At 43.4% G+C, this 16,772-nt stretch overlaps 1 protein-coding gene across 16 annotated transcripts in view; it reads right to left on the bottom strand.

The window, feature by feature from the left end:
- AKAP13 (A-kinase anchoring protein 13) overlaps positions 1–16,772 on the bottom strand; it is a 324,597-nt gene that overhangs the window by 156,819 nt on the left and 151,006 nt on the right. The window contains exon 1 of one of the 16 annotated variants that reach the window (XM_070775976.1): positions 9,890–14,711. The exons of the other annotated variants lie outside the window; for them this stretch is intronic. Within the exon in view, the coding sequence (XP_070632077.1) occupies positions 9,890–9,927 (38 nt within the window). The 5' untranslated portion in view covers positions 9,928–14,711. Of the gene's footprint in view, positions 1–9,889; positions 14,712–16,772 lie in introns of those variants that run through there. 16 annotated transcript variants of the gene reach the window in all.

The following is a 16,772-nucleotide window of genomic DNA, read 5'->3' as shown; positions in this document are numbered from 1 at the left end:
GCTGCTAAGTCGCTTCAGTCATGTCTGGCTCTGTGCAACCCCATAGACGGCAGCCCACCAGGCTCCCCCGTCCCTGGGATTCTCCAGGCAAGAACACTGGAGTGGGTTACCGTTTCCTTCTCCAATGCATGAAAGTGAAAAGTGAAAGTGAAGTCGCTCAGTCGTGCCCGACTCTTCGCGACCCCATGGATGCAGCCTACCAGGCTTCTCCGTCCATGGGATTTTCCAGGCAAGAGTAGGGTTACAGTCTATGGCATCGCAAAGAAGTCTGGCATGACTTAAACACCACCACCATCGCCTCTCCTACGGCTACTAAGACTTCTCTGTCCTGGGTCTCCATTGACAAAATAAACCCCCAAATCCAGTGACTTTTTCCCCCACTGAGTCTGAGCTTCAAAGAATCTCAAAGTGGTGACCTGATTCTTCTTTTAAAAACTTTTCCTCACTTGATGCCCTTAAGAACCCTCCTATTCATCCACTGTTTTCTCTGGCTTTTTCTTTCTCTTCTCACACCTTAGTTGAACACATGTCAACTTCCTGAACTTGGGCTTCTACTAAATGGCAGGCACTTTGCTATATGCCAGGCCTACCAGGATAAGCATATCTTTCTCAAGGATAAACAAATACTGTTCTAAGGTCAAACACGGATTCCTGTCCGGTGACCACAATGTGGCTTACTGCTGTTACTGCCACCTCTGTGGAAACAAAAAACAGAAAGACTCTCATGGGGGTTTTACCCCTGTGTGGCATATTATGCACTAAATACAGTTCATTGACTTTACAATGCTGTTCCTCGTAATAACAACATCATTTTAATGTATTACTAAGGAGGAATATAATGGTTTTGAGTTAAATTATGACACAAACTAGAAAAATATGTATCTTAACAGAAATAACACAGAGTATACACACAGTCAACTGTTGCTCTAAATACTGGTAGGGGAGGTACAAACAGTTCAAATAAACAAACAGTCCCAACGTCATCTGCTTAACTTCATATGGACACTGGCCTGTGAGCCCCTAGTTTTCAACACACGGGCAGCAGATACACGTGAAAAAGGCCAGCTCGGAGGCTTGAGATAAACTGCAACACAAGTCACCCGAGACACTGGTTTTCCCACTTCTATATAGTTGAGGAGTTTCAAACAGAAACACGTGCAGAAACAGAGCTGCTCTGCCGATGGGCCAAGAGTGGGCAGGAAAGGCAGAGCCCAGGCCTCCCCGGCCGCTCTCCCGCAGAGGTGGGCTGGAGGCTCCTCCCCACGCTCTCAGTTCCGAGGGACAGGCTTTCTTCCCAGTTTAAGTTCACTTTCCTTATTCCTAGGTAATACTACCCGTTCTCCTGATTAGAAGCCCTCTCTATGCCTACAGGTGGTAACTGACGTGACCCTTTGCTTACACTGACATTCTGGCCATGGAGAAGTGTGTGTGTGTGTCTCTCTGCAACCCCATGGACTGTAGCCCGCCACACTCCTCTGTCCATGGGATTTCCCAGCAAGAATAGTGAACTGGGTTACTGTTTCCTTCTCCAGGGGGACCTTCCTGACCCAGGGATGGAACCCGAGTCTCCTGCACTGGCAGATGGGATTCTGCAGCACTGAGTCAGTCACTCGGGCCTCGGCCTTGTATTTCTGCCGTGAAGAAGGATACGCCTGGGTATCTAAACTTTACCTCAGAAACACACACCAGGATGTTATGCCATCAAGTCTGGCAGGACAGAAAAACACACCCGCAAATTCACTAGAATTTCTGGTTATTTCAGCTGGTGGATGAAGAGGTGCCAGAGCCTCAGATGAGGCTTTGAAAAGAAAAACAAACAAATAAATAAAAATGAGAGAAAGAAGATCTGTAGATGAAGGCGTGTAAACGGTGCAGGGGGAGGGGAGCGCGACAGATCTCTGTGACCTCTCTGTTTTCACCCCATGAGGACACCACCGCCGCAAGCCAAGCAAAGGGCGTTTCACTACCAGCGGCGCCAGCGGCGCAGTGCAGGCGGCACTTCCTTACAACATCACAGGCTACTGTGGGTCTCGGAGGACCTCTCATTGGGTTACACTCAATCACGCCCCAGAACAGACTTCAAGATATAAAGGACTGACGCTGTGAATATGGGAACCTTTCAAGCATCCTGTTAATATATTGTTTTCGAACCATTCTTGGGCACCCTGAGTTTTATCTGGAGAGTCCAGCTCGACTCTTAGAGAAGTCTCCCACCTCTGAGAGCTGAAAGATCTCTCGTGTTGTCCTGCACCTTCTCCACTCCCTGTAACCCCTAAGGAGGGCCAGGCCCTCCCGTCTTCTGACTGGCCGGGTCGCACTGCCCTGTTCCATCTCCCGACACATGGCCCGTACTCCAGTATTTGTTGGGATTTCACTCCAGGGCAGAAGAGTAGGGGTATACTTTGTAGACAAATGGTTTGGGATCACTACGAACGCACTCTCTCTGAAGGGACAGATAAATCATTGCTTCAAAGGACAAAATGCTACCCATCTATTGGTGTGAGCATGCTAAGTTGCTTCAGTCATGTCCAACTCTTTGTGACCCCATGGCCTGCAGCCTGCCAGGCTCCTCTGTCCATGGGATTTCCCAGGCAAGAATCCTGGACTGGGTGGCTGTGCCATCTTCCAGGGGATCTTCTCGATCCAGGGATCAAACCCACATCTGCATTGGCAGGCGGATTGTTTACCGCTGAGCTACCTGGGAAGCCCCAGAATGTATGCATTAAGTATTCATTAAATATTGGATTCTATTTTCTTCCACAAGCAATGGGTATAACCATAATCACTCCTTTACTGCTAAATTATTCAACAATATATCAAATGTTGAGCTGTGTTTTACATACATCACCTAACTTATTCTTCTAACTACCCTGTGAGGGAAGATTGGCAGATGAAGAAACTAAAACCATAAGAAATTTAATAATGTGCCTAACAGTCAGTTAAGCCAGAATTTGGGCTGACATTCTAAACCACCACATAAAACTATCTCTGCTGCCTAGTTTGCACTGGAAAATGCAGACCAATGAAACAAACTAAATACTTTTTAACATATGGACTTTGAGGGCTAAAGCTTTGGAGAGATGTGAGTTCTGGATTACGACACACTATGGACACAGAGTACAGTGTGTGGTCCATGACTTTTGTGGACATTTTTCTCCATCGCTTTCACTCTTGAGGGGCGACCTGGGCTCTCTTACTCCATGGTTCCATGACTTGTAGAATATTGTATTCCTCTAATGGCCAAATTTCTCCATTTTCTAGCTTCACTGCTTTCAAGATCCTGAAAAATATTTTTTAATATCCTACCATGATACTAGTTGTGTATACATCAAGACCTAATACATCCCCAAGTAAAAAAAAAATAAAGTTTACACTAGATTAACATCTAAGTATTTACTGATGTGATCAAGCTATTGATACTTCATGTTGATTCTTCTTGATCAGATTTAAGCCACCAACCTAATTCAACAAACTCTCAGGAATTAATTTTCAGATGCAATATTAACTAAAGTCCTTAATCTTAACTGCATTTCAGAATTACCTGGAGAGCTTTTAAAAATCCTAATGTCCAGATCACACCTCACACTAATAAAATAAAGTCTTGAGGAGGCCTTGAGACATCAATATTTTTTAAAGGTTCCCAGGAGACTGTAATGTACAATTAGAGTCCCCATGTGGTTCTAATGTGCAGCTAAGGACACCACATAGGTGTTGATTCATTTAAAAAACAAAAGTATAGCTAAGGCTGGCAAGACTGCTATGAGTACTGGCATGTTAATATATCCTTTTACCTAATCATACTATTCCCTGGAATTTATCCTACAGAAATAATTTAACAGAGGTAAAAATTTGTAAGTAAAAAAATAAGTTTACTGCAGCATTCATTAGTTAATTTCTGTTGGTTTTAAGGTTAAAGTTAACATTTCAACATTAAATGGTCTGAATACTCGTGATAAACAAAATACTTTAGAGAGCCTCAAAAATAATTAGAAAGACCACAGAAATAGGTAGACGTATCATAAAGTGAAAATATATCAGAATATAATGGAGTATCAGCTACAACTATTTAAGAAACGCCATGCAATATGGAAGGTAGTATCTGACAATTAAATAAACCGGATATTTAAGAAACTCTGTGCAATGTGGAAGGGAATATCTGACAATGAAATAAACCTGTCTTCCAGTGGCAGCATTATGAATAATTTTGTTATGTTAACCTAATTGTTTAAAAAAGGCTAATTCTCCCTCCCTGGGATCTTCCTTGCTTCTGGCCTAAGTCACAAGACAGAGGCCGCTCAGGGTAGGCGTCGCCGAGGCCGCTTTAAGGGAGCGTGGAGAAATTAACCATGACACAGAAGTCTCGGCCTGGACTCTGACACAGTCATATTTAATCCGTCCCCAGGACAACAACAGGCACTTCGAACAGACCCTCCGCTAAGAAGCAACCCAGATGGACTGACCTGTCCTTGCTCAATGCATCCTCTCTTGCTCAGCCCCTTTCTCCCCCAGATGACTTACGTCAGCTAAGTGAGAGAGATTTCTATTTAAATATGACTTGGGTTGATCCACTGATTGCTCACAGAACTTATGGTCCTTTGCCTATTCCACAACAGTCACTGGCTTAATATCTACTTACTTCCTTTGTCTGGGCTTCCCTGGTGGCCCAGCTGGTAAACAATCCGCCTGCAGTGCAGGAGACCCTGGTTCGATCCCTGGGTCCGGAAGATTCCCTGGAGAAGGGAATGGCTGTCCACTCTAGTATTCTTGCCTGGAGAATCCCATGGACAAGAAGAGCCTGGCAGGCTACAGTCCATGGGGCAGCAGAGAGTCAGACATGACTAAATGACTAAGCACACAGACACATATCCTTTGTCTACAAAGCGCCTGATGTTACTTAATGAGAATGAGAAGCACAGGCACATAGGAATTATTTCAAAGGGGAGAACACTATCACTGTTGCCTAAAATTAAATTCAAAGTCGGAAATGGAAATGCTATTTATTTATTAAACAACTGCTATTTCTAGCATGACAGAAATGCTTACAAAACAGTATTTTTAAGCTGATTTAAAATAACCTATTTAAACCTTACTGATTTAAATAACCTATTCACAACAGAGGGAAAGGAATACACATCCATGTTTTCTGACAAGCATTTGAAACTCAATATGACAGAAAGATTAAGAGCTAAATACGAATCCCAAACTTTAGTGTAACAGTGACCATTAAATCAGCTGACTAACAGGCTTCAAACAGTGAAGATTTCATGATTCTAAAGATAGACTATTTGCCTTACTTATACAAACCAGTAATTTTAATCACAAGTTGTCACTCTGCAAACTAGCTTTTCCAGTTCAGGAAAAAGAAAAACTAATTTTTGTTCATTAATCTGGGCAGGACTCATCTTCGTTCATGTGACTTTATAGTATGTTGCTGCTGCTGCTGCTGCTAAGTCGCTTCAGTCGTGTCTGGCTCTGTGCGACCCCATAGACAGCAGCCCACCAGGCTTCGCCGTCCCTGGGATTCTCCAGGCAAGAACACTGGAGTGGGTTGCCATTTCCTTCTCCAATGCATGAAAGTGAAAAGTGAAAGTGAAGTAGCTCAATCGTGTCCAACTCTCAGAGACCCCATGGACTGCAGCCTACCAGGCTCCTCCATCCATGGGATTTTCCAGGAAAGAGTACTGGAGTTGGGTGCCATTGCCTTCTGCGTTATAGTATGTCACGGTCATTTAAAAAAAGAAAATTTAAGAAAGGAACCCATACTTGAGTCTGACAAACTTCTAATGATCTTGTCTATCTTTATAAGTTCCACTGCCCTTATTCAGCACTTTTCATAATTCAATTGATGAAATGGATTAATCTTATTTAGAAGCAATCAGACAAGTAAATGAAGTCAAAATAGACTGGTCACGGCCTACATGTGACATTTTTCCTGGTAACTCTCCTCTACTTTTTTCCCAGAAACTCTGCTCCTTACACAGAAACCATAAAACATTGATCCACTCTCCCTGATTTATAGCACTGCAAAGTAAGTAGATTCGGTGAGAACTCAAAACTATTTATGAAGGGTCAGATTTTTTAAAATTTCCTATTCATCACAAAAATAAAAATTCTAAAAATTACTGGTAAAAACAAAACGTATAAGATACAAAAAACTTACGCCCAAAACAGATTCAACAGATATACAATTATTCTAATTATTGTGTGTGTGTTCAGCTGCTCAATCATGTCTAACTCGTTTTGATCCCATGGACTGTGGCCCGCCAGGCTCCTCTGTCCTTGGAATTTCACAGGCAAGAACACTGGAATGGGTTCCCATTTCCTCCTCCAGGAGATTTTCCTGACCCAGAGATCGAATCTGCATCTCTTGCATCTCCTGCATTGGAAGGCAGATTTGTTACCACTGTGCTACCTGGGAAGCCCATGTCAGATTACTATAAAAGTTTCTAAACACATACTCTCAATGTACTTTATACTAATCTCGTCATGGAGCAGGGCAAATAGCTGGCAGATCAGCCCCAATTCAGGGCCTTCCCCATGCTGAACTGCAGCGATCCCTCCAGTCTGCCAGGAACCACACTTCACATTCTTAAAATCTACACACCCTGGGGAGACAGGCCAGTGGCAGCAGAAAGAAACATCAAGGCATGTACAGAAACATGGAATGTGGTACCAGCTACAGACCCACTGGACAAATTTCCTTTTCCCCCAAGGAATACTTCACATGGGCCTGGAAACTAACTCAAGGATATTCAAGAGTTTTTTAAAAGTTTGGTCCCAACCAGTGTTTAATAATTATTTTTAGAAAACCAAAAGCATCTAAAAATCTACTTTAACAGGCACGTCACAAAGAGCTTCTTTCACTAATACAATGACATGATTTCCTTTAATAAAATGTGAAATACAGGAAGCTAATCACAGTACATAGTAAAAACGGTACAGCTGATTCCTGAACACCTCAGGTTTGAGCTGTACAGGTCTCACATACATGCGAATATTTTTCAATAAATCCACTAAAGTACTACACAATCTACAGCTGCTTGAAACAGGCTACAGAGCTACAGATACAGACGGCCAGCTATGGGACTTGAGCATTCATGGACATTGGTATGAGTGGCAGGTCCTGAGGGACTACCATACACTGAATGGTAGGACTCAGTTTTTCGGAGTTCTTTCGTTATAAATATTCGCAATATTCCAGGTGACAAGGTTGATGTTCTACATGTAGATGGAGAACAAAGTTCAGGTAAACCAAACAAGGTTTCATGGAGTTAGGGCTGCCTGAGGGCTAAAACATGATTTAAATATATATATATATATATTCATTCCAAGCAATCTATTCCTAAGCAATTTAGTATAGTAACTCATGTGGATTAATGAGCTAAAAGAAAAGCTAAATGCTTCTCTGGATCACCTTTTAAAAAGGTACTGAGAGTATTCTACTGAATACTTGTACCCTAACAGAACTATTTTCATATTAGCACATATTCTCTAAAATGATGTGCATATAAAAAGATCCCGGAAGATATTTCCAGTATAAATATACAGAGAATTTTACCTTACTCTGTACAACCTTAAAATGAAAATCTATATCCTATTAAATAGGACCAAACTGGGTTATATGTGTAGCAATTACAAAAATACTGTTTCTCTATGTATGAAAATGTAGTAAGAGCTATATGAATGCTTGTTTTCAAACATTCTAATACCAAATGAAACGCTTCCAGAAGCCCACTGAAAAGATAACACTACAGGTAGTAGCAGTGTTACTGTCCACTGTGTTACAAATGCATTCTACAAGAATTCAGTCTTTTCTGTACTGTTCTGAAGTTCTTAGTTCAGGATTATCTTAAAAAACAAAAACAAACAATAAAAACACATACATTTTCAGAAGATGGTCTAGGCTACATATTTTTTCATTTATTCAAACATGCATACTCATGCAGTATCTATTATGTTTCCAGGTGCGAGAAATAATATTGACGAATAAATGAGATAGCCGAGATTCCTACCATGTTGGAGGTTACAGTGTAGAGGGGTATGATTACAGTTAGAGGTAAGGGCTTTAAAGCAAATAAAACAAGGTGCTTATGGCCAGAAAATTCCTTGGAGTGGAGACACTGGCTCTGCAGACAGGTGCCAGAAAATGGTCTGAGAAGATACGGCAACTGATCAGAACCACATGAAAGAGCAAGCATGTGAAGCTGCCGGGACAGAATGCATGAGGCCAAGGGTTCAGCAAGCACACAGAACCTGAGAGGTAGCAAGCAGCTGGCCAGCGCGGCTGAGGCCGATGTGGCTGTGCAGGGAAGGCGACGGGAATGAAGGAAACGTTACGAAACGAGGTCTGAGGGTTCTACATGGTTCAGATCTCACAGAGCTTCGCCGATCATGCAGGAAAAAGAACTGTCTTCCGAGTGGGGTGAGAACACACTGGAAGGAGTAAGCAAGCGGGGCGGCGGGGCAGGAGAAAAATCAGTGATACCAGTAGCATGGTTACTTGGTGTTGGCAGCTTTGGTCGTGCCAGACTCTTGGTGACTCCAGAGACCACAGTCCGCCAGGCTCCTCAGTCCATGGGATTTCCCAGGCTGGGGCGCGTTGCCATGCCCTCCTCCCGGGGACCTACCAGACCCAGGGCCCAAACCCGAGTCTCCTCCACTGCAGGGAGAGTCTACCGTCTGAGCCTCGAGGGAAGTCTAGTAGTGCAGTATGAGGTGAACAGCGCTGACTTCTAACCTCCACAACGACTCTGACACACAGGCTACTGTGTTCCCATTTTTCCTGTGAGGACAGTGAGGCTCCAGGAATAACTTGCCCCAGTCCACGGTAAGTGAAAAACCCAGAATCTGTACTAATTCAGATCTGATTCCAAAACTTCTGTACCGCTTTAGACTATCCACAGTGATACTGACCCCCCAACAATGTCCCATCATGAAGTGAAACGAAGTGTTAGTGTCAGTCGTGTCTGACTCTTTGCGACCCCATGGACTGTAGCCCACCAGGCTCTGCTGTCCATGGGATTCTCCAGGCAAGGATACTGGAGAGAGTAACCATTCCTCCTCCAGGGAATCTTCCTTATCCAGGGATGGAACCCAGGTCTCCTGCATTGCAGGTGGATTCTTTACCGTCTGAGCCACGAGAAAAGCCCATGTCAAATTATGAGGACACATTCAAATTCTGAAAATTCTAAGTCCACTATAATACTTACCAGAAGCTAGTCGGATGTCGGGTATAGTAGGGGTTTCCCTCATAGCTCAGTGGGTAAAGGATCCTCCTGCAACACAGGAGACCCAGGTTCAATCCCTGGGTTGGGAAGATCCCCTGGAGAAGGAAATGGCAACCTACTCTAGTATTCTTGCCTGGGAAATCCAAAGACAGAGGAGTCTGGCAGGCTACACAGTCTATGTGGTCCCAAGAGTCAGATACAACTTAGCGACTAAATCACCACAGTCGGGTATAGTAGGCTTTCTGTCAAAATTTTTATAATATCCATAGCAAGTTTTCAACTGTAGAAAAGCATGGAGAATCCATGGCTGGATCCAAACCTCAAGGTCTGTGTACGTGGTACGACAAAATTCAATGAGCCCAGAATGAACTTCGGCTAATATGCCAGCGTTCCAGCTGTTACACAACAGTCAACCACCAATCAACCTCCGCCTTCTCACCCCGTGTGTCGCAACTCACAAACAAAGTTCAGTTTGACGCTAACACACATGTAAAACCCTGTAAATCAACTGCAGAGAAAAACATTTTTCCGGTACTAACAACACGAGTCATTTGGGGAGGAAGCTCAAAGATACTTGCTGAGATACAGCAAAAGGCCCCATCAAATGGCAGAGCATGAACAATGAAGGTCAGCAGTGCACCCATCTGGAAGATGATACTCACTCTCGGCTGCCCACGCACCACGAGTACCGCAAGCCCATCCTATTTGGGTCCTGGCTTTAAGAGCAGAGGAGGAACGGCCGGGTCGGGCCTCCTCAAAGGCGTGTTTTGCTGAGTCTACTTCTGACAGGAAGTGCAGCACCTAGTTCCTTATTTGAGAGTTACTGCAATATCTTCCATGAAACCACATCACCCTCACAGTGCCAGACCTCAAGGAGTCCTATGGCGTCAACCACAGCTCCACGGAGATGGAGCGAGAGAAGACAAGCGCCAGCAGAGGGGAGGCGGGAGGGGGAGGGCGAGCACTGATCCATCTTAAACTGAACAGAAAGCTACTACCTTAGGTGTTAACAACACACCGCTGGACAACTTATGCTTCACACACATGTGCAGATTCTCTAGGAATCTTAGCACTGATATTTCTTCCTTTTTGACACAGTACAGCCACCTGCCCGTAATGACCAGAATGGGAACAGCACAAAAGAAGAAGAGCCCATCATTTGAACAACTACTCTGTATCAACAATTTGGCTCAGATTCTATGCTGATGAATAATTTAAAACACAAGTTTTATAATGCAATGGTTAGAACATGAGTTGGAAAGTCTGACAGACTTGGTTTGACTCCCTACTCAGACTACCAGCTGTGGGATCTTGGGCTAGTCACGCTTCAATTTCTCAGCAGCTCAATTTCCCCGTCTGTAGAGTGGGAATATTAGGTTTGCTGTGAGATCAAACGACCGTGACTGTGAAGTGTTACCAGCATAGCATCTGGTTCTCCCACTGTGACTCCATGGGACGCCACGGGTGGTGTGACTCTAATGAGCAAACCAGAAGGCAGTTTCTGAGTATTAGACATTTAAAAGAAAAAAGCAGGGAGACCCTGCTTGTGGGGTAACGGTCAGGCAGCCACCCCTAAACCACTTTACCGCTAGAAGAAAACAGGACTCTCGGCTCCCTGCTGTTTCACGAGATAGCATTACAGTTGTGCAGTGAACCTGACTAGGAAAAGATGTGTTAGAAGCTGGGTGGTGGTGCGGAGAGGTGTCACATTCACATTAAGCTGAGTGCTCGACTCACTGCTGGTGGATCTTCGTTCCTAGCTCTCCAAATAAAGTGACGGGCTGAGTTCCTGAGAACTGCACAGGCATGCTCTCGCTTAATCTGAACAGACCTATGAGATACACGCTGTGACTTCCTATGTTACAGATGAGGAAAACAGGTTCACAGATGACAAACAACAGGGATGCATTCAAGTTCTGCTTTGCTATTTTTTAAGGCCAAACAGCTGAATGCCTACCCAACATGTATGTGATTAACGATCAAGTACATAAAGTGCACATCTCCTTATACACTCTTGCCGCAAAAATTCTAATAACCAATTAGAGCATACATGTGTTTACTGTTAAGAGTAAAACACTATAATAATCAGTGATCGTGGAAACTGTTAATGCCACTATGCACTACACAACAGTGTTTCAGACGGTTAGAGACACAGCTTGACAGTTAATATGAATATTAAAAGAGTGCTCTGGCTAGATAACTTTATGAAGATCATCTTACCTTTTCTAAGCCACTACTGTTAACAGAAAGATAAATGATACAAGGAAGAATTATCTTCAGTTCAGTTCAGTCACTCAGTCGTGTCCAACTCTTTGCGACCCCATGAACCACAGCACGCCAGGCCTCCCTGTCCATCACCAACTCCCCGAATTCACTCAAACTCATGTACATCGAGTTGGTGATGCCATCCAGCCATGTCATCCCCTTCTCCTCCTGCCCCCAACCATTCCCAGCATCAGGGTCTTTTCTAATGAGTCAACTCTTCGCATGAGGTGGCCAAAGTACTGGAGTTTCAGCCTCAGCATCAGTCCTTCCAATGAACACCCAGGACTGATCTCCTTTAGAATGGACTGGTTGGATCTCCTTGCAGTCCAAGGGACTCTCAAGAGTCTCCTCCAACACCACAGCTCAAAACCATCAATTGTTCAGCACTCAGCTTTCTTCATAGTCCAACTCTCACATCCATATATGACCACTGGAAAAACCATAGCCTTGACTAGATGGACCTTTGTTGGCAAGGTAATGTCTCTGCTTTTCAATATGCTATCTAGGTTGGTCATAACTTTCCTTCCAAGGAGTAAGTGTCTTTTAATTTCATGGCTGCAATCACCATCTGCAGTGATTTTGGAGCCCCAAAAAATAAAGTCTGACACTGTTTCCCCATCTATTTCCCATGAAGTGATGGGACCAGATGCCATGATCTTAGTTTTCTGAATGTTGAGCTTTAAGCTAACTTTTTCACTCTCCTCTTTCACTTTCATCAAGAGGCTTTTGAGTTCCTCTTCACTTTCTGCCATAAGGGTGGTGTCATCTGCATATCTGAGGTTATTGATATTTCTCCCGGCAATCTTGATTCCAGCTTGTGCTTCTTTCAGCCCAGCGTTTCTCATGATGTACTCTGCATATAAGTTAAATAAGCAGGGTGACATATTCCTTTTCCTATTTGGAACCAGTCTGTTGTTCCATGTCCAGTTCTAACTGTTGCTTCCTGACCTGCATATAGGTTTCTCAAGAGGCAGGTCAGGTGGTCTGGTTTCCCCATCTCTTTCAGAATTATGTTAGGATATATAAAAACTCTAATTCTGATTAACTGTTTGCTAACTTGTTCATAACACCAAATAAACATTCACTAGAATAAATGCTTTAAGTTGCACATCTCTCATTCCATTTAAGCCATGTGCCTTTCAAGGAAGATTCTATTTGTAAATGATTCATGTCTTAGACAAAATAAAAGCTGAAAAGTCAACATTGCCACCTCCAAATTTTACAAAGAGGAGACATGCCAAAACCATGTACAGCCACTATGACAAATTATCCTCAATCCAGATATAAATGTATAAAGAAATAACAGGAAAAAATGAGGTACCTCAAATACATTTTGCTAACCAAGTGTCAAAACAACAGACTTTATTAACAATACTTCAAGGACATCACAATACACACCCATGCCTCTGCATCTGCAGGAGTTGGTTCCAAGACCCCCCACCTATACCTATATCCGGGGATGCTCAAGCCCTTTATAAACGGTGTATAAAGTGTGTATGGACAATAAAACCGTTGAGCAAAACCTTGCCAAAATGACTTTTCTAATGCTAACCAAGTTCAGCAGCTCAAGAACCTTTGAAAATCACTAAATCAAGAATCCTAGGTACAAAATTCCTCTTAGAAAACATGCTCTGGAAGAACTCTCCTGAATTATAATTTTCTAACACCTACCTGTTTAGGGACACTGGTGTGTCAACAGAAAGTGAGTATGCTGTTAAGGAATCAAGAGCAATGCAGATAGAAGCTGGTGATGCTGAGAAATTACTGCTTTTCCACTATAAGACTTTTAAAACCATTAAACGTTAGTAAACACATAGAATTACTTTTTATACTGTTTCATGTTTATTCGTGTATAAGACAACTTTATTCTACACTAGTGATAGTCAGCTTTGGCCAAATACTGATTTTAGCCACATAGGTTTATTCAACATTCCTTATTTTCTTTGCTTAAAAATAATTTCCATTTCTGTTAATAATAAATGCAGGTAAGATGGTCAAGTCATTCTTTGTACTGGTATGCCTTTAAGGAAATTTCAAAATTCATCAGATGAAACTAATGTGTAATATACTAAAGGTGTGTGCTCCTTAGAGGGTAGAGAGTGCCAGCGGATCCTCATTTCCTCACACCCATCAGGCCCTAAGCTCTGGGTCCATGTTTTCTTCCACCTGGGTCTGTAGTCAAGTCAGAAATACTTTCAATGTCACGTGCTGTTGGCCACAGGAACTTTGTCACCACTAATTAAGCTGTGTAAATTCGTAATTCTTTGAAGAAAACCTCTGAGGTGTAAATGTTACACCAAGAATAAACACAGGCTGGGACTGTTTGCATGCATACTGCAGCGGGGAAAAGAAGTGCACAGTAGGAGTCAGGAGACACGTGGAATGGCTCTGTTGCTCCAACCAACTAGCAGGACCCACTCACCTTCTTAGAAAGACCCAGGCAGTACAAGAGACCATGGGTTTTAGCTCAGATTTCCCATCGGGTTCAAAGTACTGCCCCATTACTTGCCAGTGACAGTGATCACCTGCGACCTGAGGACAACGTGCCCACCCCCAAAGGGTTTGGGAGAGGAGAAATATATGAGATTTTACCCAAAATGCCTGACACAAATATAATAAATGGTAACCAGTGTAATTGTTACATAAATACAAACATTATCCTCAGAAAGTTCATTTTGCAATTTGCCAGCAGGTTGCCAGATAAGGAAATCCTGAGATTAGTAGCTGAATGGCTTTTTAAAAAAGAAAACAGTGAAATGTCAAAATTCTTAAAATGCTTCAGGTTAGAAATTTACCAAAAAAAGGAAGGGGTGTTACTGAAAACCAAATCTATGATTCATTAGTTTGGTTAAAAGTCTGACAATGTTACCAAAAACACCTCCTCACAAAATTGTATTAAGAGTTTTAAAACAACCAATACACAAGCTTGTGAATAATGCCAATTTACTAACCACATGGCCTTGGGCAAACTAGCCTTTCTGGATCTGTCTTCTCATCTGTAGAAAAAATACTGATACTACCTGTATTAACTCTATCTTAGACACTTGCTAAGAGGTTTTAAGTAAGAACACAGTGTAAAGCGTCAACGCAGCAGGGATTCAACACTCAGTTACTGCTACCAGCCTAGTTTCCACTCAATTCCACCACCCTATCTTGACCAAAACACAAAGGAGCCCCAGGAGACACAATGAGAAAAGAGGATGAGGGAATGGATACACGGAGGGAGGGAGGGAGGGAGGGAGGGATGGACAGACAAACATATGGCTGGATAGGACTTGGGCCAGCGAAATGTAAAGTTAAAAAGTCGTTTGCTCTGTCCATCATTTTGAATGTAAGTTTGTGCACCTGTTTCATCCTTTCTCCTCCTAAGCAAAAGCAAAGCCTACACACTTGTTTTGCAGCTGATAGGCTACCAAGGACCCACTTGCCAAGCACTTGAAGAGGACCCTGAAAAGGCAACCACTGTGTTCACAGGACGTCCTGCTCAACAGGACTGCGTCCCATTGGGAAACGTGTACACTTGAGTGCCAGTTAATCTACCACCTGACCCTGAACTCGGGTTTCAAGAGCAAAGGTGTCAGAAGATGGGTGTGGGCACCCCATCCCCAGACTCTCAGAGCGGGGTCACCGCTGCGGACGCTGCAGCATGAACCACCCGCTGAGGGCCTCGGTCTGCCAGGCCGGGTCTCTGCCCTGCACACGCAGTCGTGCCACCCCCGCCGGGCACACTGGACTTGCACCTGGTGTGCAGCCTCGTGGCGCTGGGCCGCTCACTTCACCTCTCTGGCCTCAGTTCCCCCGATTATAAAACGGGGACAACAATGCCTACCCTACCCACTCATTAGGCTGTTGGGAGAATTGAAATGCAAAACGGTAGTCTAAGGGTAACCAAAAAATAGATTTAAAACCATATGATGGGAAATATAAACGTTAGGTTATTTTAGTGAGGATCTTGCTCTGCTCGGGAATGTAGGGGCTGGGACTAAACGGAAAGCTGGTTGTCCCTGAGTGAGTGATGCTCACCCAGCATCCCAGGGGCCCTTCCCAAGTCTCCCTCCTCCTGTCAAATCTGCACTGAGGGAAGTATGGGACCCTGGCAATTCCACACTGTGTGTGTACCAGGAGCTCCACCGTTTCTATACAGCCTTGGGCCAGTTACTTCAATTCTCTGAGCCTCTATATTTCATCTATAAAACAGATAAAACCTATTTCACAAGGCTGTAATAAGGTTAAAATGAAGTATGACCTGCAACGTACCAACTGTGATTTCTAGGGCACTGCAGGCATTCAACAAATACAGATTTGTTGAACTGATACGGAAAAGGAGGTGAAGTACTGTTAGGACAAATACTTTCAAACTCATTCTTTGGGCAAATAAAATATTTCAGCACTTTTATGTCAACACTGGGGAGTGGAAATTCCACAAAGAAATAACTCTTCCTGTAAGGGTGATGGCACTTATCCATCTAGCTCAACAGCCCGGAGGTGCCGACATCACTGTATGCATCAGAGCTACGCTCATCTTTTAAAGTGGTATCTGATACACTGGGAAATAATTTCAGACTCTTATCAAACAGCAGTGTTCAAATGCTGCCTTAAAAGACGTCCAACATTTTGGGCATATTTTTCTTAATATATGAAGGAAAGGACAATTAAGGAAGGAAAGGGAAAATAAGAAAAGGGTAGATGACATCTGTGTCAGCCACTGTGCTGTGCCCCGCTCCCTGAAACGCTATGCATTCTTTTCTCAAAGCAACTACCTGAGGACGGTCCCTCTTACTCTTCCCATGCCATAAACGAGGCACTGAGACACTACTTGAGTGGATCACCCAGCATCACGCAGCTCTAGCTCTACACAGGCAGAGCCTGGACTCAAAACCAGACTGCCCCGCTACAACACTCCCGACCTCTCTACAGACTGTAATTCACAGACAACTATAATTAACATTACAAAAAGGACAGTGTAGGCAGATCAATCAACGGGAAGGTGAGCTTCACTGATCAGTGAAAATCATTTCCGTGATTTTATGACTACACGGGACACTTTCATCCAGAGTCCCTTTGACTTTAATACGGCATCTGCACAAATCTCACTTGGTTCTAACAACCTGTAGTGTAGACAGACGAGATATTATCCATAAGGGAGGAGAAACATGAGACTCAAGTGGGAGAGTGACTTTTTCTGAGTCACTTGTGCACTAACTGGGGGAATGCAGATACTAACTTTTTCATCCCTAAGCAATCCCACCATACTACACTGTCTCTCTTCAAGCTGATATA

The sequence above is a fragment of the Bos indicus genome, chromosome 21 (assembly GCF_029378745.1).
Source record: "Bos indicus isolate NIAB-ARS_2022 breed Sahiwal x Tharparkar chromosome 21, NIAB-ARS_B.indTharparkar_mat_pri_1.0, whole genome shotgun sequence".
NCBI classification, from domain to species: domain Eukaryota; kingdom Metazoa; phylum Chordata; class Mammalia; order Artiodactyla; family Bovidae; genus Bos; species Bos indicus.
Note: the sequence above shows the minus strand (reverse complement) of the source record. Positions and strands in the feature narration are given on the sequence as shown.